General features: G+C 34.7%; 1 protein-coding gene across 2 annotated transcripts in view; it reads left to right on the forward strand.

Moving 5' to 3' along the window:
• Window positions 1-25,807, forward strand: part of Pfk (ATP-dependent 6-phosphofructokinase) — a 433,792-nt gene extending 407,985 nt beyond the window's left edge. For both annotated transcript variants that reach the window (XM_066728950.1, XM_066728951.1), the window contains exon 15: window positions 21,032-25,807. In XM_066728950.1, coding sequence (XP_066585047.1) covers window positions 21,032-21,176 — 145 coding nt within the window. In that variant the 3' untranslated portion in view covers window positions 21,177-25,807. The remainder of the gene's footprint in view (window positions 1-21,031) is intronic.
• The last annotated feature ends 1,055 nt before the right edge of the window (window positions 25,808-26,862 follow it).

The following is a 26,862-nucleotide window of genomic DNA, read 5'->3' on the forward strand; positions in this document are numbered from 1 at the left end:
CGTGCAGCTACTTTAGCTGTCTATGGAGCAATGAAAACAAAAAGAAAATTTGGTATGGGTGTTGTAAAGAGCAAGAAAAAGAAGAGAATTATTCCAAGTGCAAAACGATGAGGATTTTTACCATTTTTAGCACCTATTTTAGCATGTCTTTCAGTCGTTGGATCATTAGCTGGTGGTGCTGCAAGTATTATTAAGGCAGTGAATGATACTAATGCAGCACGAAAACGATTGGAAGAATTAAAGCGTCATAATAAATCAATTGAAGGACAAGGACTTTATTTAGCTCCTTAAAAGAGAGGTCGTGGATTAAGAAAACAAATAAAAAAACAGAGGAAGAAGAAAAAAAAATAAATGACGTAACAACCAATATATATCTGGAGAAAATGTTAAAAAATGTACCAGGATTTCGAGGTGTTTATATGCGTACAAATCTATCTAAAAAAATTCATAGGAAAGAATGTACAATTATAAATTTGGATAATAAAGAAGGATCTGGTACTCATTGGGTTGCATATATAAAAATGGAGATAATATTAAATATTTTGATTCGTTTGGAAATTTAAAACCACCGAAAGAATTAATAGATTATTTTGGTGAAAATACAAAAATTGTATATAATTATAAACAATATCAGCAATATTCTGAAAAAAATTGTGGTCATCTTTGTATTAAGTTTCTTCGTGAAAATATATAGAACTATCATAATATATTTCTTCAGTCCCTTTAAAATGTCCATAACGTTAACATTAAACGATTCGAACTCACAACTAGAATCTTATTATTTTCCATCTATTGAATTAGAAAATGATGAAGATTATAAACTTGGTTTAATTAGTTTTGAAGCTTTTAATTCTATACCAAATATTGACGCAACTAATAATAAATTTAATTTCGATGATTTTAGTATAGATATTTCTCATGGTTCTTACGAAATAGAAGCATTGAATGATTTTTTACGTGAATCATTATCAGCAAGTGAGGTAAATTCAGACAATATTGAGGATTACCCAATTACAATACGTGGTAATAATACAACTTTAAAAAGTGAAATCTTCTGCATTTATGATGTACATTTTGAAAAATTCAACAGTATCGGATATTTGCTTGGATTTACCAAACGTACTATTTTGGCAAAGAAATGGCATAAATCAGATTTTCCTACTAATGTTAATAAAGTGAACTTTTTGCGAATAAGCTGTAGTATTACAACAGGAGCCTATAGTAATGGATCATTGGTGCACACAATTCATGAATTTGCACCAATTGTACCACCTGGGTATAAAATTGTTGAGGTTCCACCAAATGTAATATATCTCCCTGTAACTAAAAAAATTATAAATCATTTAATTATACGTATTTTGGATCAAAATGATAATTTAGTTAATTTTCGTGGTGAAGAAATTACTGTTCGATTACATATTAAAAAGAAACATAAGTAAAATGCTTATATATAATCAAAAGCAACATCTTTCAACTCTCATTCCTGGAGCAACTCGTGAATCGGAAGTACAACTGGTAGAAGAGGTTTAAATCTATCAAATATCAAATTTCTACAATCTTTAGGTTACATTGTGAAAAATGATCGACATATTAGACATTCAAGAATCACCCATGTTGGACAAACGAATAACAAAAATTGAAATTCATGAATATAATCCTTATGCCAATACAAATTTGAGAAACAATGATGAAATAAGTATTCCAATTCAACATCAAGATCTATATATATTTCCAAGTCAAAGTTTTCTCTACATAGAAGGAAAAGTAACAAGAACTGACGAAGGTGAAGATGAAGTATTTCTTGATAATAATTGTAAGGCAGTTCTCTTTGATGAGATTAGATATGAATTGGATGGTGTTGAAATAGATAAATGTAGAATTGTTGGGATTACAACATCTATTAAAAATTATCTATCAGTTGGTAGTATTAATAAAAATTATATAGAAAATGCAGGTTGGTGTCATGATGTTTTAAAATATACAACGAGTGATAAAAAATTCTTTTTTAATTTTTGTGTACTATTACGAATGTTATTGGGATTTTGCGAAGATTACAATCATATTGTAATAAATTCCCGACACGAATTAATACTAATTAGATTTCGAAACGATTTGAATTCTCTCTTTTCTGGGTATGATAAACCCAAAGCTAACGCATCGATTGAATTAACTTGATTTCAATGGAAAATACCTCATATTACATTGGAGGAAATGAATAAATTGGCAATTCTACGTTTTGTTGAAAATGGAAGTGTTGTTACTATGAACTGTCGAACTTGGGATTTATATGAATATCCTCTTTTGCAATCATCAACCAAACATACTTGGGCTGTAAAAGCATCTACTTAACTGGAAAAACCACATTTTATAATATTAGCATTACAAACAAATCGAAAAGATCAAATATTAAATCAATCTCATATTTTTGATCATTGTAATATATCAAACGTTCGTCTCTTTGCTAACTCTGAATCATGTCCTTACATGAACTGAAACATAGATTTTGATCAAAATAACTTTAGTTTGTTATATTTAATGTATTGTTATGTACATAGAATAAACATACATAACTCATTGCTACAATAAGCATTATATAATTAATATTATTAATATTATTATCATTTGAAGACATAATTAATAAATCTAAATCTATCATAGTTATACTAAAATACCAATAGCCTCATTGTAAAGGAGAAATACTCCTAATAGCGACAAATTCCTGAGTGTAATACGAAGGGCCATACGCAGCTCGTTCACACTGTCGCCAAGGCTAAGTCCCGACACGTGGCAAAAGCACTTCGACGGCAATCGAATGTTCTAGAACAATGACGCATTTGACCATTGGGACCCGCAAATGTTACCATATAAGGTAATGTTTGACGCTGCACTTTGAAGGTAAGAGCCCCAAACGTGCAGCCCCAAAAATCAGTTCGAGTCTACAGCTAAGAGGAACCAGTCGAATCTTTTAGGACCTTCAGTCCTCCTGCCTCTTAGACTTCTCTAGGCAATCCTTGCTTCTTAAGTACACTATTAACTAGCTCATAGCTCTGGTTATCAACTTGTATAAAGAAGAAACATTGTAAACAAATCTCAATAAATCTTATTATACAAAAGAATTTCAAGTTTGTCGTGAATCAGCGATTGAACCACAACTAACTGGTGGCAGCGGTGGGATCCTTTGACTGGTGATGATCAAACCTACATAAATCTTCATCCTAAGGAAAATCAGGAAAAGTTTATTTCCTCGATCGACCAACCTCTACAAGGACGAATCAACGTGGATGATCATCGATACTCAACGAGACATCCGCCAACTTCGCCTTTCTTAAGCAACGGAGCGACAAACACACAACTTCGAGGTTCACCCCGCACACTATCTCACGACTACAAGAAATCAACGACTAGAAACCAGCAGAACTTGCAGCCAGCCAACCAGTGAAAATGAGCATTTGGTGAGTACGGTACCAATCATATCAGTAGCAATTTTATTTGTGAACATTGTACCCGCGAGCCCATAGCGTTCGTAGTAATAAATTCTTCCATGTACCGTAATCCCGATAATTTAGACCGAACTCAATCTGAACCTAGTTTAACTCCCGCGATACATAGTGTACCTCGACCAAATCGTGTTTCAATCACCCGAGAGATAGATAGTTGCATCTCTCATTTAGGGAATAGAACCTTACGTACTCTTAGAGAAACTGACGAAGGAACCCCATTTCGAAACGTAACTACGCGAAGACGGAATAGACTAACTATGGCTCACCGTGGCAACGCGAACAACGACGCCCCAGAATTAGACCATAGTTACACCGCAGAACGTCTGCCTATCAGAATAGAAGACGCACCAACAAACACGATTCCTAATGACGAAAGCGTCCCTCCTAGCGCCATAGATGTTGAAATTAGAAGATTACACAACAGCATAAGGCCCCGCGAAATTAGCGCAATTGAAGAAGAAAACGCGAGACAGAGAGACGAACTCTCCAGACTACGCCAAAATTTTAATAGGCTCCCCGCGAGGACCTCCACGGCAAGACCGGCACAACGAACATCGTATGTGACTTCCTGCGAAAGACCTCGATACGTGCCAGATTTAGACGATGAGGAAGAAGAAGAACCTCATCACGGATATGCTTCCCTACATGTAACTCTCGGAAGAATTCCAAAGTATAAAGGAGACCCAGACGAGCTAGAACCGTTTGTGAATTCTATAGTTATGGCAAATCAAAATCTACACCCGTTAGATAGAGAAGAATTTCTACGGCATGTTAGATTCACAATACTAAGAGGCAAAGCTTATACTGAAACCAAGCACAAAGTAATCGAAAACATCGAGCAACTAATACGAGAATTAGAAGAAGCGTTCAAACCCCGACGGTCTACCGCGACCCTCCAAAATAGTTTAAATCGATACCGACAAGGAAAAGATGAATCGGTACGATCCTATGCTTCTCGACTAGAAGACATATTATCAGGTTTGAACGAAAGATGCATCACGCCAGCAAATGACCCGGCTAAAAACGAAGCCATAGAAGAACTGTTAACGCAACAAGCAAAACATCAATTCATAAAAGGATTGAATTTTAAACTCCAAGTTATGGTAGCATCTTGCGAACGCGCAAATCTCAGAGAATCAATTGCTATCGCTATCGATCGTGAATCCTTGACTCGCTCCGATGAAGAGTACAGAACTCAACAGGGCTCGACCCATTGCAGACGCGATAACCAAGGACAACAACGACCCTCAGTACAACGGAATAATTCGCACCTCCATTGCAAACGCTGCGATAGGAAAGGACATGTAGCCGAAAAATGCTACGCGCGACTTAGCAACGCTAAACGGACTCAGAGTCACTCATCTTCCGTTAACAAGGTATCTACCTCTTGCAATTACTGTAAAAAAACCAGGACACACCGTCCAAGAGTGCCGCACCCTAAAAGCAAAGCGAGAAAGAGAGGCTCAACAAAATGCAAATAACTCAGAACAGCCAATTAACGAAAATATAAATCGACCAACACCTGTAGGAAATCTAACCGCTAATATGGTATTATGTACTCCTATAAAAAATTTGATCGAAGTACAAGCCGCTGAATTCATTCGACCAGCAACTTTACTCTTCGACACTGGAGCCGATGTCTCCATAATTAAAATAAGAGTCCTGCGCAAAGAAACAATAGCTGACAAAACTCCGATTACGCTAACAGGAATAAGTGGAACACCTGTGAAGACACTAGGATCAGTTTACCTACACATAAAAGTCGGAAAATACACTATAACCCATAAATTTCAAATAGTACCAGACACCTTTTCGCTAATAGCCGACGGACTAATCAGTATGGATTTCTGGAAAAGAAACAGCTTCCATTATGAAAAGGACGTGTCCTTGACGATGCTGGGACACACCTGGCCAATGAAACAAGTAGTATCACGTACGGTGTCACTAAAACCAAGATCCCAAACATTAGTAGCCGCGTTAACGGATAGCAAACAAGACGGCATTGTAAACGGACACCCAATACTACCTGGAGTGTATATAGGTAACTGTGCCACTAGGCCAACCAACTCTACCTGCTGCGTCAGTATTTTGAACATCACGGAGAAAGAACTCGAGATACCCTTGCCTACAGGCGTGTTAGAAGATATACCGAGTCCACCGACTCAGGGCGACGACCCTTCGGTTCCGATAACCGTAGACGCTGTAAATAATTGCGCCAGCGATCGACTCGCCCGGCTGAAGTCTCAATTAGAACTAAATCATTTAAATCAGGAAGAATTGCGCACTCTAACAGAACTCTGTGAGGAATACAATGATATATTTCATTTAGAAGGTGACAAACTCCTCACTACTGAAGCGGTAAAACATACCATTACTTTGGTAGAAAATACCAAACCTATCTTTAAAAAACCCTATAGGTTACCTGAAAAGCATAAACAGGAAATTGATAGACAAATTTCTCAGCTAGAAGCTGACGGAATAGTACGGCCGAGCCGAAGCCAGTGGAACGCGCCACTGCTCGTGGTACCCAAGAAACCCGATGCTGAAGGAAATATAAAAATGCGCATCGTCGTAGGTTTTCGCAAGCTAAATGAAGCTACTATAGGTGATGCCTATCCATTGCTGAACATCACCGAAATATTGGACCAACTAGGCCACCCGAAATATTTCACCACCCTTGACCTAGCCTCTGGATTTAACCTAATAGCCATGGCCGAAGAAGACAAGGAAAAAACAGCCTTCTCCACACCCTAGGGTACTACGAATACAACCGCATGCCCTTTGGATTGAAAAACGCACCAGCTACATTTCAACGCTTAATGAACACCGTATTATCCGAACTCCAAGGAATCCAATGTTTCGTCTACCTAGATGATATAGTAATTCACGCCCCTACTCTAATAGAACATAATAAAAGACTAAAACAAGTGTTCATTCGATTGCGTGAAAATACTCTTAAGCTGCAACCGGAAAAATGCCGTTTCCTTCGCAAGGAAACTTGCTACCTGGGTCATATAATTACAGACAAAGGCATCTCTCCAGACTCAACTAAAATAGAAGCTGTAAAAAATTTTCCCGCACCCAAGAGCGTGAAGGACGTGCAATCCCTTTTAGGCCTAGCAGGCTATTACCGAAGGTTCATTGACCATTTTGCTGACCTGTCAAAACCCATGACGAACCTATTAAAGAAAGGAGTGAAGTTCAATTGGACCTCCCTCGAACAATCGTCATTTGAAAACCTAAAGGAAAGATTAATTACTGCACCACTTTTGCAATACCCAGACTTTCATCTTCCTTTCATTTTGACCACGGACGCCTCCAATAAAGCAATAGGAGCCGTGTTATCGCAAGGCAAGGTAGGCAAAGACCTCCCCGTTGCTTACGCCAGCAGAACGCTTAACAAGGCCGAAGTAAATTACAGCACCACGGAAAAAGAATTAGCAGCTATAGTTTGGGCTGTACAAAATTTTCGACCTTACTTATATGGTACTAGATTTACCATCATCACAGATCATCAACCACTCACTTGGCTTTTCAATGTAGAAAATTCAGGCTCCAGATTGATGCGTTGGAGATTAAAATTAGCCGAGTACGATTACGAGATTAGATACAAACCAGGTACTCAGAATACAAACGCAGATGCGCTAAGTCGTATATACGTGACCACGCGCTCAAGAGCACGGCAAGCCGCCCCAAGGCCAACCGACTCAAATGAAGACGCAACCTCAGCTAATTCCGACGCCGAGGAAGAAACAGCTGATGAGAAATCATCGACCTATACTCCCGCAATGATAAGTCAAATTCTTTACGAGTATCACGATACTCCTTTCGGAGGACATGAAGGCGTAAATAGAACCCTGCAAAGAATTAAAATTAAACACGTCTGGCCAAATATGAAAAAAGATATTGAAGAATACATAAAAAAATGTGACAAGTGCCAACGCAATAAACCAGGCAACGTGAGACGTGCACCAATGCAGATAACAGACACGCCAGTAGAACCCTTCGAAAAGGTCGCCCTAGATATAATAGAACCATACCCTGCGACCCAACAAGGAAACAAGTACGCCTTGACCTTCCAAGACCTTTTTACAAGATACAGTATAGCCTTACCAATTCAAGACCAGTCAGCCCCTACTGTGGCGCGACTGTTCGTTGAAAGGATCATTTTTTCTTACGGGTTACCCCAAAAGGTTTTAACTGACCAGGGCACTAACTTTCTAAGTAACCTCTTTAAGGACGTCTGTAAGCTATTAAAAATTGACAAGATACAGACCACGGCATACCACCCACAGTCGAATGGTGCGCTGGAAAGGTCGCACCGAACATTGGAGTTATACTTAAAAAACTTTGTCAACGAAGATTTAGATAACTGGGACGAATGGTTACCCTACGCCATGTTCACCTATAACACTACGCCACACACAGCTACAGGCCGAACGCCTTTTTCATTGCTATTTGGACGCGAGGTTGAATTACCGACCACGCTCAAATATCCGCCGCAGCCTACGTATAAATTCGAAGATTACTATAACGAGCTTCGCGAAAGAATTCGCTTGACAGGTAACGTCATGAAAGACCAATTAATACTGGAAAAGGAAAAATCGAAGGTTTATTATGATCACAATACGCAAGTATCAAATTACGAAGTAGGAGACCAAGTATTGTTGAAGAGAGAAATGATTCGCGCTGGAAGACCGAAGAAATTAGAACCCCTATACGACGGTCCCTATTCCATAACCGCAAAACTAAGCGAATTAAATTATGAATTAGCAGTGGGTAAAAAGAAAATCGTAACCCACGTCAATAGGCTAAAGCCTTATCACGTGTAGTTACCGACTCAACCACCCACACATACCATCCTCTCTCATCTTCTGTCCCCATCACCCTAATCTACTTCCCCCATCACCCTAATCTACTTCGTACTACAATTTTACTTCATAATTACCACTAAAATTCAATAATCAACTTTACAATATTTTTATATTACAGACTTAATACCTTATAAAAAAAAAAAAAATGTTATATATTTTATATATATCAAAATCAACTCTTAAATATTTTCATTACAATTAATAAGTTAAGCTCGATTAAAAAAGAAAAAAAAAGAGATATATATATAATTTTAATTCTACGGTACTCTTCCCCTCTCATATGATTATTAGAATTTTTTTTTACCCTCTTTTCCTTTTGCTCTAACTATCTCTAAAAACTTAATAAAACTTTATATATTAAAACTCCACAATTAACCAAACTTACCATTTATTATAGGTGCATGCTGACCCTTATGGTCATAACGATCCACAGAAGCTCCCAGCAAGTACAAAATATTCCCATCAAAGGTCAACCGGGACTATTCTACGAAAAATTCGGCACGGTCAATTTTTATAAAGAAAATGGAAATTAGTGATAACTACCGACATAGTAGAATGTCGCCAAAGACTCGCGCAACTAGACAAATTCCTATATGACCACACCCTTTGCTACAAACAAGAAGGAAGAAATATCTGTAAACACCCCGTCCTTGATATCGTCTACAAATTAGAGACAGCCGAAAAGAACCTAGACGAAATAGATGAAATAACGTTACATCAAGAGAGAAACAGACGAGAACTAGCAAACTGAGTAGGGTCAATCGGAAAAATTTTATTCGGAATAATGGACAGTAACGATGAAGAAGAAATAAATAAACATCTACAAAGCATAGATCAAATAGTAGAAACCAACAAATTAGCACTCCTAAAACAAATTCAAATTATCGACCAAACTATAGAAATTTATAATAACACGATACAAAAAATAGATGCGAACGAAAAAATGCTGATGAAAACAGCACGTGATCTAGAAGCCCAAGCGGACGAACGAGAAGCTCTATATAACATTAATCTTACATCCGAAGAATTAATGATAGACACGGAACACTTACTAAATTTCGTAATACAAGCGAGCCAAGGAGTAATAAATCCGAAAATTATTCGTTATACAAAAATTCTCGAATACCTTAAAGATGCGATCCCTCACATCCCTCCTAGCACGCAATTCCCTTTTCCATTAAAAACACTAAACATACATTTAATTTCCAAACTAATGAAACCCACAATTTATACCAAAACAAATAAACTAATTGTAGTATTTCATATACCCCTAATAACGCCCAAAGAATTCGACCTTTTGCAAATATACCCAATCCCAATCCCTATTCAGAATTCTACAACACTACACACCATAATAGACTTAAGACAGGAATACATAGCAATAGACAGCATTGCTGAGCATTATACAGAGTATACCGAAGAGGAACTACAAAAATGTTATACGATAAAAGATAATTATTTCTGTCCAACGGATAAACCGTCGAACAAAATAAAAGCAGTTAATCCATGCGAAATTGCATTATACTTAAAATACATAGAAATAAACACGTGCGAGCATAAATTTATACATTTAGTGCAACCGATGCTAATTCCCATGAAAAAGCAAGCCTCGTGGATATACTCTACACCGTGATTAGAAATTGTAGAAGTAATCTGCAAACAAAAACCTACCTATAATATAGAGTTAATGGGCTCCGGAGTAATTAATTTATATAAAAATTGTATTCTAACAGCTACTGATTTTGTTTTGGAACCCGTACAAACCTCCAAGCCCAACAAACAAAAACTATTTCCCGCACTATAATTTCTCTTTGAGAGCCATAGATCCTGAAAACTACGTAGCAGCAATCAACACAACCAAAATTCCCAGGCTGCATAACATCCTGAACAAGGTCAACGACCTCAACACGCTCAGCATCCAGCTAAAACAGCTGAAAAGGGATGTACAAAACGAAGACCTAGGACAACACCACACCTATCAACATATGGCCATCTCATATTCCACTACAACGTTAATTAACATAGGATTAACCATCTACATAATTTGGCGATATCTTCACAGAAGACCAAAACCTAAGCCAAGACTCAGGTCAATACAGGCATTGCCATCCAATGCCATCGTAACAGATGACGCCGCCGCCTCAGCAACGGACGACGCTGCCCCGACGCACATGATTATCGTCACACCTGAGCAAGCGGCAAATTTTCAACACGACCCCGATTATTAGTCACCCACCCTCTTCTTCCAGGGGGGGAAGGGTGTTATGTACATAGAATAAACATACATAACTCATTGCCACAATAAGCATTATATAATTAATATTATTAATATTATATATTATCATTTGAAGACATAATTAATAAATCTAAATCTATCATAGTTATACTAAAATACCAATACCCTCATTGTAAAGGAGAAATACTCCTAATAGCGACAAATTCCTGAGTGTAATACGAAGCGCCAGACGCAGCTCGTTCACACTGTCGCCAAGGCTAAGTCCCGACACGTGGCAAATGCACTTCGACGGCAGTCGAATGTTCTACAACAATGACGCATTTGACCATTGGGACCCGCAAATGTTACCATATAAGGTAATGTTTGACGCTGCACTTTGAGGGTAAGAGTCCCAAACGTGCAGCCCCAAAAATCAGTTCGAGTCTACAGCTAAGAGGAACCAGTCGAATCTTTTAGGACCTTCAGTCCTCCTGCCTCTTAGACTTCTCTAGGCAATCCTTGCCTCTTAAGTACACTATTAACTAGCTCATAGCTCTGGTTATAAACTTTTATAAAGAAGAAACATTGTAAACAAATGTCAATAAATCTTATTATACAAAAGAATTTCAAGTTTGTCGTGAATCAGCGATTGAACCACAACAGTATTCAAAATTTAAATCTGTTTATTACGGATTACAAGAGTAATTTATTAACTCTTAATAAATTTAAGAATATAGCTCCTTTTACTGTCATTGATTGTTCACGTCAAGTTGAATCCATTAAAAATGGTACTGTTGATATTAGAATAGATTTTGAATGTAAAAAAAATATACCTTTGAATACTAGCGCTGATTGTTTAATTATACACGTTCGTATAGTTGAATACAGTACACTCTTTAATATTGTTAGAAAAATTACATAATAATTTATTATTTTGTATATTTTATCATTTTACACAATAAAATTAATGAAAAAATAAAAAAAATAAAAATTATTAACAATAAGATTAAGGATAGGGGAAAACATCTACGTAGAATGTGCGTTGTCTAGTACCTGAGAAAGATTTTAAATAAAAAATTAAAAAAAAAATAATTGTAAAAAAAAGTAATTTTTAAATCAATTTTGTATATTATCAAAAAAATGAATAAATAAAATAAGATTTTTTTTTTAATTATAAAATATTAATTTTATTACAAATTACCCATAGTTTATAACGTACACTATTTTATAATACTACAATATCTATATAAAACAATTGTTATTAAATACACTAAAATCATTTTCACTTAAAAATTGTTTACATATAATTTGTTCTAGAATATAATACAATATATTTTAAATAAAAATATCAAATTTCGTTTTGTACAATAGAATATTTGTTAAAAATTGTATGTTTTTCAATCAATTCAAGAATACAATTTTTAGACTTAGCAGAACGAGCAATTTTTACAAAATCCTGAAATGTTTATAAAACTTTATCCAAATTAAATTGTAACCATTGAATTGTAATATTAATACAACGATAAAAAGATAACATATTTTTACAAATTTTACTTGATACATAAATAACACTATTTACTTGATGAAATTTAACTTTTTTTCCAATTCCATCAATTTTATCCAACAATTCTATTGATGTATCATCACTAAGTAGGTGAAGAGTTGGTGTAGGTATATTATCAAAAAATTTATAAATATATTCACGATGATTATAGACCTCATCCCATGTTTCTTCAGAAAATTCAATAAAGTCATTTGTTGCAATGTGACTAAGGATGTTTGATACAGTAGCTTTTTGAATATTTGAAATTTTAATACCAATTTCCAGATATTCATAATCATTTGAAGTTAATGGATATCGCCTCCTAGAATAAGAATCGGTTTCCTTTAAACAAATATAAGTGCAATTAATAATAAAAAAGAAATTTTTTTAATTTTTTACTTACTCTCGAGGAACAGCGTTCATGTTTGATGATTAAACGATTACTGACAAATTTTTTAAAGAAATTTTTGTTGTCTTATAATTTACTTTTCTCAATCTGATCAATTTTATACTTTTGCATTTCGGCAAATGAATTAAATCTCTTAACACTTCCAGAATCGAAGGATATTCCTTTCATACTTTGAAATGATTCATCATTAAAATCATTATTATATTCATCATCATTATTATCATTTTTAGCATCATCGTTTAAATAATTTCCTTTAAGATTATGATAATGGTTGATATCATCTCTATAAAATGTTAACATCCTCACCATAAGAGTTTCTAATTTTTCACTTAAAGTGATACTTCAAGATTCAATATTAAATAATGATAAATCAAATTTATCTGACTTTACAATTATACCCATGAATTCATCATAGGCTTTATACATATCATTTTCTATTATATAAATTTTTCTATTTGTATATTTGAATAATGTAAAGTTTTGATAAAAATTTATTTCAGTTTGAAAGACTGATTCAACAATGGTGAATTTGTTGGGGTTTAATTCTTCACAACTGGACAATTCCATCACATAATTAGGAGTATAAAAAATATAAACTTTTCCAGAATTTGTTAAAACGGCTGCTTTAACATTATCATATTTAACATAATTACCTAATTATTGTTGATATAATCTTGAATATCCTGAATCTAATTCTCTAGTAAGAGCATCAAATATATATATATATATATATATATATATATATATATATTATTATCTGAGTATAATACTATTTTACCAACACCTGTTTCATGTATTGCTGTTATTCTAGTAAAATTATTCGGTAAAAATGTTAAAAAATCTCTAATTAATTTTCCATTTCTATAATATTTTTTTTTTTATTTCTATGAACTTCAAAGTGCCAAAACCATTTTCCGTACATAATGAATAGTGTACCATCAGTAATTAAATAAACAAAATCTTTAGACGATGTTTCACATACATCATTAAATTTTGGTGGTATTTCATTTTTAGGATGTTTATAAGATTTTTTGATTCCTCTAGTAGTTTGTTAACAGTTATAGCAGGAGGAGCAATAGTAGTTGGTTTACTGGTGCTAACAGAAGGAGCAATAGTAGTAGAAATTTTATTTCTATCAACTTCTTGATTGTCATTATCATTATTTTCAATATTGTATAAACTTTTTATATCTATTATGTGAATATTATTAAATAAGTTATCATTAGTATTTTAAAAAAATAAATAAGTAGTATGCATTAGTTTACCCTCATGATTATGAGAAAGCCCTAATGTATGACCAATTTCATGCATTAAAACATAAAAAAGACTAGGACTTTCTTCTGGTATATCCCATAAACCATAAAACCAGTTTATGCGTCTTCGTAAATGAATTTCTCTAGGGTTATCTTTATCGGGGAGAAAAGCATGTCCTAGAACATTATCTGTTAAATGACCAGAACATTTGATGTTTGGTTCTAATTTATAATAATGATGATCATATTCAAACGATATAACTATATCAGCATACTGTTTTTCATTAGTGTGGTTAAATTCTAAACCTGTCACATTACTCCATATTTTAAATACTTCAACAATAGTAGCAATTTGTTCTGGTAATCCCAAAATAAAATGCCAATATAATTTCTTTTTATTCCATTTCAATTATTCTTGATTAAGATCCAAAACATCGTCTTTTACACCACATCTTTCTTCTTTCATAGATTTAATTATTTCATTATATGAACTATCATACGCTAAATTATAATATTGTTTAAATAACGTCATATCATTTCCTATTTCTTCATTGGTATACTTCATCCAATTTAATTCATCCGCTTTAGAACTATTATTAATTTTATTAATATATCCATATTTTATCAAAAAGTCTATCATAAATTTATCGTATTGACTACTTTCGTTTATAATAATTGAAATAAATCCAACAAGTAAGAACACAAAGTATACGCACTGCTTTTTTGTTGAAAATGTACTATCACTTGTTAAAATGTAAACTGGTTGCGTGAAGCAAAACTAAACTACCGAATCTACCAAACATCTTGTTTTATACGGTGAGTCCTCTCTACAAAAAATCTGTAGAGACACGTGTTGATAGAAAAAGAAAAATTGTTAATTGACAAACTATTATCTTCTATACACGTGCCAGAAAAAAATAAATAAAATTGAATACAGTAACTCATTGACTCCAAATAAGTCTATTACGTCTTTTTAGATTACTGTCTAAACAAGCATCAGTAAAGAAGTTGGAGGTTGTTAATTGACAGAAAAATGTAAAATATTCGTGATTTCAGTTAAGTCTACTACATCTTGTATATTTATATCTATGAGTAAAAATGTAAATGAGAAAGAACAATATCCTCTATACACGTGGTAAAGGGAAAAAATTATTATTTCTTTTTTAACACTAAGTTATTTAGTATTTATTTTTCACAATTAGTTATCATAATTTAATACAATTTTATTATGATAATTACAACATACATATATAAATAAAAATTTTAATTATGCTTTTGTTTAAACAAATATACATTTCTTAAAGCACAAATACCAGAATGAGTTTTACATTGTGGAAGATTTTCTTTGATATAATCTTTCACTCGATAATCCTTATAATCGTCTAGATCATAAACGTTTACATTACCTACAATGTGTTTTAAATATGTAACTTTTTCAGATCCTTTCACATAAACATCAACTCCACTGTTTTCTTTGATACACTTGGTTATTATATTTTTATGACATTTATAATCAATGTATCCGTCAGACCAATTAAAACCATGATGATTTTTTGTTAACCAACTAGTTGTTTTTTTCTCTTCAGCACTCAAATTATTAAATGGAAAAGGAGGTGAAAGTACATAACATCCCACTTTATTTTTATCCAAAATAGCAAACTCCTTAATTATAAATGATTTATCTGCTAATCTGAATCCTTGAAAGTCAACGTACATTTTTAATATTGTGACGACAACCTTTCGAGGGCAGATTTCTTCTCCTTTTACTCGCGAGCGGAACACGAGTTCGAACGTGAAGTGCACAAGGCACACGGAATTTAAACAAGAAATGAATGCCGATTTAATCTTTAACAATAATTTATTTTAATTAATAATTACATAGGTGAATACCTCTTACTTGGGCGCTAGGCATCCCATTTCATTCCGCGGCTTGACCGGCTGAGACCGTCTCTGGTCGTGCTAGAATTGACTTTACCGGATCCGTACAAAATTCTAATAAGTTTATTTACCGGGTCCTAATCCGATGCTTTTAGGAACTTGAATTACGATTACCTAAATAAAAATGCATTTAGGAACATCCAACAAAAACCAACGGAATCCACTCCGCTTTTGGCTCTTTGCTAGGTGAACCTATGACCTGGAAATAATAGGACAAAATACAAGAAACACTCGAAAAAGGGCACTGGTCCTGGATAACCTGAAAACTCGAAAAATATTGACCGAACAATACGACAATAATCCCAAAATATTAGGAGTCGATTCCTTAGGTGGCTGCCGCCTTCAACATGGCCGCCCGCCTAAGAATCGGCATCCAAACAACAATTAAAAGACTTGTAAGGTTATTCCCGTCAGTGTGAGGGGCCACTCACACTACGGGTATTCCCATTACCTTCGCCCGTCCTTTCCTATCGGTATCAGGGCGCCAGTTGGTCAGTTGGGTGGCCAACAACCCTACGCTATCAATTGGGTCCTTCAACCCCATTCCCTATGCATCTTATACAGCCCTGAGGCCATGCACATGGACGGTAGCGGTAGCCAGGGTCGCTCAGTATGCTAGGTCGTGGAGAGAGGGGAGTGTTCCTTACGGAAGTCCGAGCCTCACAGACCTACCTGCTGAGGGGCATACATTCATCCCTCACCACCCACACCCAGGTGGTGGTGAGGAGTGCGGGAACATGCGGTATCATTTGCCAAGCATAGAGCTTGCCAGGAGCGGACCACCACGGAGGCAATGTTCGCGGCCTGTCCAGCCATAGCGCCAGCCTATGGGATTACGGAGGGCACCGGGACACATTCCAACGGGCTAACTACGCCCCTGCACAACCCACTATGCATTGGCCGGTATCCAGTCGTGACGTACGTGCAGGCTGGCCTATAGCACACGCCTCACGTCCGCGAACCGACCCATGGCTGTCTGAGTGCCGCGTCACGCGCGCACCAGCACGCACGGACACATCAGCACAGTCCCATGGTCGCGTTCCGACTGCCCTGCTATGGCAGTCTGCGCACGATATTCGCGCAGTCTGCTTGACGCGCGTAACTAGCGTTCAAGCCAGACTCGATGTTCTATTTCCCCTCCTCGTGGGGACTTATAGACACTGTCATTCCTTTAGGACTCCCCGAGGCCGCTTCTCCTGATCTCAGGTTGCCTGGGTTGTTTGGCATGGCCCTGCCTTACTTCTCAGGACAACCTGGACATCGTTTACTGGAGCGCCGGTCTTTTCATCCGGGCCTCTGCCTTTCAACGGGGTCTATCCTTGACGTTAGCTATAATCCACTCGTGAGCCTATCTCACGAGTCGGTAACGTAGGGATTAATAATATTCACTGTTCGGTAGCTTTCATGCTTTTTATTCGGTATTTTGCATACGTAACAGGGAACTTCGTTACAGACTAAATAACGACGAAACCGATCGCCGGCTCTCTCACGACAGGAGGACGGTTTCCTTCTGCCACTTATACCCGCTGTTGCCCCGAGAACCCCACGGCAACGAAGAGAAAAGCGTGTACTTCCCCGATGTGGGATTTCCATGTTACCTTCTTTACTATCTACACGAATTCAGGCAGCCTCTCCATCCTCCACCAGCACTTCAGGGTTCCTCGCCTTCTTCCGACGCAGGCACATGCACTCGCGAAAAAGCCCGAGGGAAAAAACACTAACTGGGGGGAAGGGAATGAAACCCATAAATCGGCGACAGGTAGCTGGTACCTACACGACAAAACGCGGGAGCAGAGGTCCGTCCTCGTCAAAGGTCCAAGGAAGAAAGTGAGTCCTTGCGGCGACAATTGGCACGTGCCGGGATCGATCAGCGCTCCTCGTGGATTGTTGCGTAATCGATCCTAGATCCCGGCACGTGCTGCTGCGGGCGACTCACCAACGGAATTAGGCCAGTGGGCCGCGCGACGGTAATCCTAATTACCGACCGCGCCCACCTAGCTTTACCGCAAACAACAAAATTATGTGATGGAGAAATATTCTGTCACAATATTCTTCGAATTTTTTTCAGCACAACAATAACAATAACATCACTTTACTGATACTGTTATTAAAATTCTTTTTTTTCTGGTCTCTTTTCTCTTCTTATTAAAAAATCTGTTTATTGTAAACCAGATAGTCTGTTACGCTCTAAGCTTAAAACGAATGAGACTTGTCTGTAGCTTTTATACAACCCAGATCTACGAGAATTAGCAATTAATACATAGAAAGCTACAAGTTTTTCTATAAAATGAATAATCAATGCACTATTCCGATGAATCTTTCACCTCAATCACCTTTTCCTTCTCCTATCCTCATCCTCTTCCTCCTGCAAATCTTCTCCTTTTTCTTCCTCTTCTTCGTCTTCTTTACAGAGTTTCCTTCTATATTAAAATACTGTATAATTAGAAAAAGACAATATATAAATTCTTGATAATCAAAAAAATTGTTAACTTACTTTTTGCCTTTATTGATTGATTTTTTTTCACATTCATCTACAATTCTTCTTTCAAAAACAAATTTATCTGCATGGTACAATTTTATATAAAGATTCGAATTTTTCGTCAGATTCTCAAGATAAAAAAATCTGTCAGATATATCAATAATTTTAGAACTAATAGATCCAGTTAAAAACATACTCCATTTTGAATCTATTTCTATAACTATTCTCAATCCATAAGTTGTGTTAACTTTTTTAATTTTTGAAACTTTATACAATTTTTTTAATTTGAATTGTTTTATACTAATCACAGGTAAATACTTAACAGGAGCATTTATGTCTTGATTTATTATTTGTAGCTTATCCATTTCTTTTGTTTACACACTCAGACACTAATTTTTTTGATTAAATAAAAACTTTTTTCGCTGAGGAGCAAACTGTCGTGATGGTTGACAGAACAATAACTTCATTACTCTCGTAGAAAGCTTCACTTATATACACACACCCTTTTGAAGCTCTTTAACATTAAAATATAATAATCACGACTTTGTAGGGAGAAACGTTTAAAAATTTTCAAACCCCCAACACAATGGGGATATAACTTATTGATATTGATTAAGCAGACTTTGTTAGACCACATTCAGTTAAATATAGTTCTTTTTCTACACGTGCAGACGATAAAATTGCATCAACGTCTAACCAATTAGACTTTATTAGCGGATGGAAATTCATACGCTGACGACTAAATGAATACATTATTCCTTATAAGAAGTCTTTGAAGTTCGTATATCGATGCATCAACAAATGCATTTTGATGCATAAGCGATTACATTATTCATTCATGCATGTGCGGTCACATATACACACACACACAGCTCATCAAAATTTACTCGTTCAGACAATTATGTTCTCTTAAAGTGGGGGGGGGGGGGGGGGGGGGGGAGAGCAAAAAGGCTTCGAAAAAATTTTTTCATGAGACACGCGCATCCTGCTAACGTTGCAATGAAAAAATTAATGAGTCACACACTCGTTATTAGCGATGCTACTGCATAGCAATAAACATAATACTTTTTCACGTTGATAAAGATACTCACTGTCTTTACCTTTTTTCATGCTGATAAAAATACTCACTGCCTTGCCGACCGAATCGGGGCCTTGTCGGCGGCGCGCATCCAGGTGTGGGAGGTCCGCACCCTCTTACCCCCTCATACTACCGCAACCCTCGGGCGGGAAAAAAAAACACACACACAGGGTTTAAAAAAGGGGCGAGTGGTGGACAGGGCCTTATTTTTTAAAAAAGGGTGGGGCCAGTGGTATGGGGGGGGGACCCACCCCCAAAACCGGACACGAACCATATTTGGACATAACCATATATGGAATTACCCCCTCACCTCTCTTCAACTCCCCTCATCAACACTTCATTCAAGTCCTGTCTAGTACTACTACTCTTACTAGCAACTTTAGATTCATTTCCTTCTTAAAGCAAGAATATCTTCATAGACCCGGTGTCACTTACGCAATCCTAAACACACACTACACTAAAGTGTTTCACCACTGTAATATGTTTGCCTGGTCACCACACACACACACACATTAATTATAAGTTAAATTAATATTCAAATTGTCTGACTTCCATATATTCTTGTTTTAAGAAGGAAATGAGTCTAAAGTTGCTCGTAAGTATTGAAAACGTCTTAATTTGACGTATCATTTTCTTACCATAATTTTTTTTTTAACGCTAATAGAAATTCATTCAGGGCTGAGCGACTCTATATTCATTAAAAAAAGTTGGTGTAAATGACCTCCTAAATAATCCTTTAAATTATTGACCTACCTCAATTTTACACCCTGCATACATATTTATTCACCAAATTCAGAATTATGAGATACTATATTATTGCTGTTATATCTTCACTGTAATAAGCTATCCATTAGAATATTTATTTTTTGTTAAAGCTTATTTACCTGTAACGAAATTAAAATGACACAAAGCATTTTCTTCCATTTATAAAATTCGTTTAATATTTTATTAGTGTAATAAATTACTCATCTGAAAATTGTATCTTGCCGTCTTCTTTATTTATTTAAAATAAAATGTCTAATCTTCAAAGAAATGAGTACGAGGTGGTCTAGCTAGTCAGCCTGAGTAGGCCTTAACTTACTCCAATGCTCCGGATCCGTCACTCGCGGAAGCCTCCTCACTAGATTCGAGTTAGTCTAGGGTTGTATGGGACATTTTTTCGTAAGTTGCAATTCTGCGACAAGTCTGATCCGTGATCCGGATCTGATCTCTGAAAATAAACATCCAGTGAGATCCGAGAAAATTATTCCGCTCTCTTTCGTACAGCAGACTACCGACGCTCACCATAGTTGAGCGATGCATGCCGAGACACCGATATCTCCACAATGGTGTGCGTAACTAGGGAAGTAGGGTCGACTCACGGATGAAAGCATCCTTGAACGTGTTGGTGAGTCCGTGGACGGATGGTGGGGAGTCCGTCTGTCCGCAGATCGGGGTCACTGGCTCACACATAAATTTGTTGGAGTGTGTGAAACTACGCTCCACGTCTGGGAGAAAATTTTGTTTGTATGATAAGGGTTAACTTAAATCCTTTAAAAATTAGTAATAATATTTAAGAATGATTAACAGGATTATAATTTAGGTAATCCTAGGAATCTTACCTCCTAAAGAAGTGCACGATTAACGTAACACAATATAGTGTATATTTCTCTATTAATTTAGCATAAGTCAATTGTTAATTTTCTACGATAAAAATGCCATTTCAAATTTTAAAAATTATATTAATTTTTATGTTTTTACAGACATCGTATTCCAACTTATCAGTGGTGGATGAAACTGCGGCCATTGTTGAAAGTATTGGCAAAGCACGAGTCAACTTATGAAGAAGAAGGCCTTTATATAACAGTTGAAGAAATGGATCTTGATAATGATCCACCTTTAGTATAAATTATATGATAAAAATGGCTTATATGAAATAAAATCTCATATTTTCACGAAGCATGTTATTAATTGTATGTAGATCAATTAAATTAATAGGTAAATTAATGACATTCATTTTTAATGTGATTAGCAAAGTATTTGATTTTAACTGTTAACGATTATTATATCATATAATTCATCCCAATGTATATCTAGAACATGTATAAACGGCCTCAGTATAAGTAGTCCGGGAAAATTAACACGAGAAAGCACTGTTTTTGGACAAAATTGTAGGTTGACACTTTATGACAGGATAACTTTTGGCCGGGCATCAAGATAATGGGGAAAAATTTGCTGTTTATTTGTAGGTGGACAAATTTGTTAAAAAAGTTAAAGAGAGTTCGAAAAAAAAACTTTCTCGCGTATATTTCTGAAACTATTATCGAGTGGGAAAAATAAAACATATACACTTATAGGTACTGCGAATACCTAAAAAACAAGATTAATTACGTTAAAATAGGTCAATTAGTTTTGTTGTAAAAAAATCAAAATCATCAATTTTAGCCGTTTTTTCAATGTTAAATAACTAATAAGTTCTTTGTTAAAATAGACCCTAATGCGTCTTAAAATGAAGGTATCTATGCCGTTTAAAAACATTATAAATTTTTCTGTTCCATCTCTTTTATTTACTGAATAAACGCATTTGTTATTAAAAAAGTCTCTCATTAACACCTAATTTCCATATCGCAGAAGCATCGTATAAGGTTCATTCTCATCGTGAAGAGTTATGCTATAACATGCTGTAAAAAAAATGGATTTTAAACCTGTAAATAAATTTAAAATGGGTTTGAAAATCATGCTATATAATAAATGGTTTTTCAGTGATTAATAATTTTTCAAACAAATCGAGAGAGAAACGTATATCACTCGATTCCTTAACATTTTCTGCTAATTGTAAGTAGAGAAATATTAATTGACAAAGCTCTGTAGCAAAGATCTTTTTTTTTATAGACATTGTTTCTGTTTATGAATAGTTTTAAATGGAATTCACATGTAATCTGTATTTATATATTTACTTTACTTTCCTGTATTTTAATAAATTTCAACTTTTGTCTTTCCATGTGTTTATCGGTGAAGATTGTAACGCATTTTCGGGCAAGTAGCGTTGCACGTGCATGGGGAAGGCGGTAGGAGAACTCTCTCACGTGGCCACGAGGCTCAGTCAGAATCAGACTCGCGCGTTAGGCTGGGGCCACACTATGCGTTTTAACCGGACCGGTAAAAACGATTGCGTTTTCACCGGAAAGCATTCATAAGTAACATTGCCCCTGTTAAGCAGGGTGCGGCGAGTGCGACACAACCGGATCAGTGTGGCCCTTCTCATTCAAAACTATGCGCTTTCGCATTACATCCGTTTTTACCGGTCCGTTTAAAACGCATAGTGTGACCCCAGCCTTATAGTTTAACTTCTTTTAACCTTTCCGCGCTGAAAACCGTATATTACCGTGATAAAAAAATGTAACAAATAGTCGAAAATCGTTATATAATTAGCAAATTTATATTTTTAATTTAGTACAATATTCTTGTAGAGACGTTGATTACCGTACTTTCCAGTAAATTTATTCTATAACGACGAAGACCGTACAATTCCGCAAACTTCGAAAACTGCCCGTCTTATGGGTATACTTACCCTTTTATTGGCAGTGACGCCATATGGCATCATGCATTTCACGTGCCATAAGTGGCGGTGACGCCATTTGGCGTTATGAAATTTTTTATTAAAAAAAAAATAAAGTAAACTTTTCCAATTGCATTCATCGGGTTTGTCAGATTTTATAAATATGAACATGACTTTGAAAAGTCAAAATCAAAATGCATACATAATATGGTGAGTAAAATAATTAAAAATAGGTGATTTTTTGAATATTTTTATTTGAGGGTTTAGAGGGTTTCTAGAAACGAATATATTACTGAGATCAAAACAAGAGAATAATATATTTTTTATACTAATCTAAAATTAAACATTTTTAAACAATTTTTTGCATTTTTTTAAATATTTTATATTTTTTTATAAATAACTCACTTTTAATAAAATTTTTAACGAAACTTAAAACTTTATCCCCAGAGTACTGTTTCATAAAAGTCGGTAAGAAAAGTATACCTGCCACTTTGGGCTCTCTTCCTTTTAATTCTGCTTGACACTCAAAGGGTTAATAGAAAAATAGCATGTCGCGAAAGGGTTAAAAATGATCTTTTTCTGCTCAACCAATGATCCGATTTTCTTCATTTTTTTTAATTTGGTATACCGCATAAAATTAGAACAATGGTGATATATTACAGTTTTTAATAAAACATTATTTATTTGCAAAATTTTGCAGAATCACATTACATACCAATTTATACCTTTTAAGATAACTGTCTTAAAATATATTCTGATTCGCTTTATAAGTGTAATGCATTTCAATTAAACAAATATTATTTGCTGCTAACAGTATTTGTTTTTATGTAGAAATGTCATTTCCTATAAGTGAGATTTTGATTTATAATTAAGCAGAATAACACATAGGTAAGATTATTGTTTGTAGTAAATAATATTTGTTTAATAGTAAACCGTTAATACTTATAAAGCAAATAAGAATATATTTATAAGACAGCTATCTTAAAAGGTATAAATAGGAATGTAATCTGATTCTGCTAAAGTTTGCAAATAAATAATGTTTTATTAGAAAATGTAATATCACCACATTTTTCTAATTTTTATGCGGTATACCAAATTAAAAAAAAATGAAGAAAATCGGGGATCATTGGATGCGCAAAAAATGATCATTTTTAAAAGAAGTTAAACTATAACGAGCGCGTCAGATTCTGAATGCGCCTCATGGCCACGCGAAAGAGATCCCCTACCACTTTCCACGCACGTGCAACGCTACTTGCCCGAAAACGCGTTACAATCTCCACCGATAAACACATGGAAAGACAAAAGTTGAAATTTATTAAAATACAGGAAAGTAAAGTAAATATATCAATACAGATTACATGTGAATTCCATTTAAAACTATTCATAAACAGAAACAATGTCTATAAAAAAAAAAGATATCTTTGCTACAGAGCTCTGTCATTTAATATTTCTCTACTTACAATTAGCGAAAAATTTCAGGGAATCGAATGATATACGTTTTGATTTGTTTGAAAAATTATTAATCACTGAAACATCATTTATTATATTGCATGATTTTCAAACCCATTTTAAATTTATTTACAATTTTAAAATCCATTTTTTCTTTACAGCATGTTATAGCATAACTCTTCACGATGAGAATGATCCCTATACAATGCCTCTCCGATAGCGAAATTAGGTGTTAATGAAGACTTTTTTAATAACAAATGCGTTTATTCAGTAACTAAAAGAGATGGAACAGGAAAATTTGTAACGTTTTTGAACGGCATAGAAACCTTCATTTTAAGCTGCATTAGGGTTTATTTTAACAAATAACTTATTAGTTATTTAACATTGAAAAACGGCCAAAATTGATGGTCTTGATTTTTTTCCAACAAAATTAATTGACCTATTTTAACGTAATTAATCTTATTTTTAGGTATTCGCAGTACCTATAAGTGTATATGTTTTATTTTTCCCAAGCGATAATGGTTTCAGAAATATACGCGAAAAAGTTTTTTTTTTCGAACATTCTTTAATTTTTTTTAACAAATTCCTCCACCTACAAATTAACCGCAAACATTTTTCCCATTATCTTGATGACCGGCTAAAATTTAACACGACATTAAATCTTAACTTATAATTTTTTCCTGAAAAAATTAATTTTGCTGTACTAAAGGTGGGTTCAAAAGTTTTGAGGAAAGGTATGAACGTCTTTGTGAAAAATTCAGTTCAAAAATCAATAATCATTTCGAAATTTGATATCTAGAATTTATGTCGTTTACTTCTTTGGATCGAAAATTAGATATTTTATATTCCAAATGGCAGAACTAAAGTATAAAATTCAATAGATTTTTAAATATTTTAGCATCTAAGTTATTTTTTAAAAGCTGATTTACGAGATCGTCATCAGATTTTTAAAATTCAACATGAGCGACGACCCAGTATGAAAATCCTTAACTTGATTTACTCTAACTATAATATAATCTATCATAAATGTGGAGCGGATCAAGAGCCTCACAATTTGTAGCGTAAAATTACATAAAAACTATTCAAATATTTACATATTCGACAGTTATACCAGATCCGCTAGATAGGATAAAATTTGTTCAACATGTTATTCATATTTAGTCATATATAAAACTTGCGGATGCCAGACTTGACAAAAGTCAGACAAATGTTTACAGTTTGCATCCAACATATTGACTCATCCTTTTTATTGCAGTTTTAGTCACTGATTAATGTGAAAAAGAGCGAAAAAGAAATATATTATATGGATATCAAATAAACTTGGTCTACCCAAATTGTCTATACAATTTTGTCTCACTTTAGGGACATCAACATTGACAGGCAAGGGGTTAAATACAGTTTAGTTTAATTTTAGGCTAATATGTTTTCGAAAGGAATTGCGATTTTCAAATTGTGTCAAGATTAAAAACTGCAGTTACTTTTACATTAATGTAATAGATAATAATTTATTAAATTATGTTGAGATTGCCAACATTGTAGGATCTTTCTTAACATATATATATATATATATATATATATATAACTAAAAAGAGTTTTAACATATAATATTTTAAAATATGAAGCTATTCCTCAGCCCTTGCTACCTCAATCGTTGTCTCCTCATCCTCCTTCTCCTCCTCCTCTTCCTGCGGAATTATCCCTGCCTCTACCTCAATCATTCTGATACCGCTCATCAACATTTGCATACAGCGTGATACTGTAAAAAATCATCAATTTTAGAAAAATGTATGATACAATCTCATTTATAATAACTTACTATTTTCATACTCCATTCCATCCATCTCGATTGTTTCTTCATTTACCACTCGTGATAAATTTTGCATAATTTCACTTATTATTCTTGTAATTATAGGAATTACTGGAGAATTCTGTCTATACGCTAAATTAATAACCATTTGATGCTGCATATTTTTTCACTTTATATTTTTCGACAGCTTGTGTAAGAAAAAAGGAATCTGTATCCAAGGTTCAAGAAAGGTATAATGTGAAATTAAAAGAAGGGCCCATAGGAGGAAAATAGTAGGAGGGTCTAGAATGGGTATGTGGAGGGAAAAAGTCCCTTCAATGGCGTAGAGGTCGGTTGAGAGGGGAGAAAAGTGGTTAGGGAGTATTAGGGATGTTTTCAAGAAGAACATTGACTTTAGTTTTAAACAAAATTTTAATAGATTCACTTGTTTCATTATTTACAAGTTGTAACATTATATCTCATTCAATTAAATTTTTGTTAACATATAATATATGAATCTATTCCTCTTCCTGTTCCTCCTCCGATCACGTATAAGAATCGTCAATCGTATGTCCTCCTTCCTTAATTTCCCTGATACGTCTTAAAAACATTTGTAAAAAAAATAACACTGTTGATAAAAACCAAAAAAATTAGAGGATTTTAAAAAAAATGTATAATGAGGTCATCTATAATAACTTACCATCTATATCCAACACATCTTCTGGCTATCGCTCACTTATTTCAAAGAAATTCAAATGAAACAATTCAATCATTTCCTTTAATATTCTGTCCGTAGGACG

Source organism: Prorops nasuta, unplaced genomic scaffold (assembly GCF_024137725.1).
Source record: "Prorops nasuta isolate Cenicafe-Biocafe unplaced genomic scaffold, Cenicafe_Pnas_1.2 PNAS00006, whole genome shotgun sequence".
Classification (NCBI taxonomy): domain Eukaryota; kingdom Metazoa; phylum Arthropoda; class Insecta; order Hymenoptera; family Bethylidae; genus Prorops; species Prorops nasuta.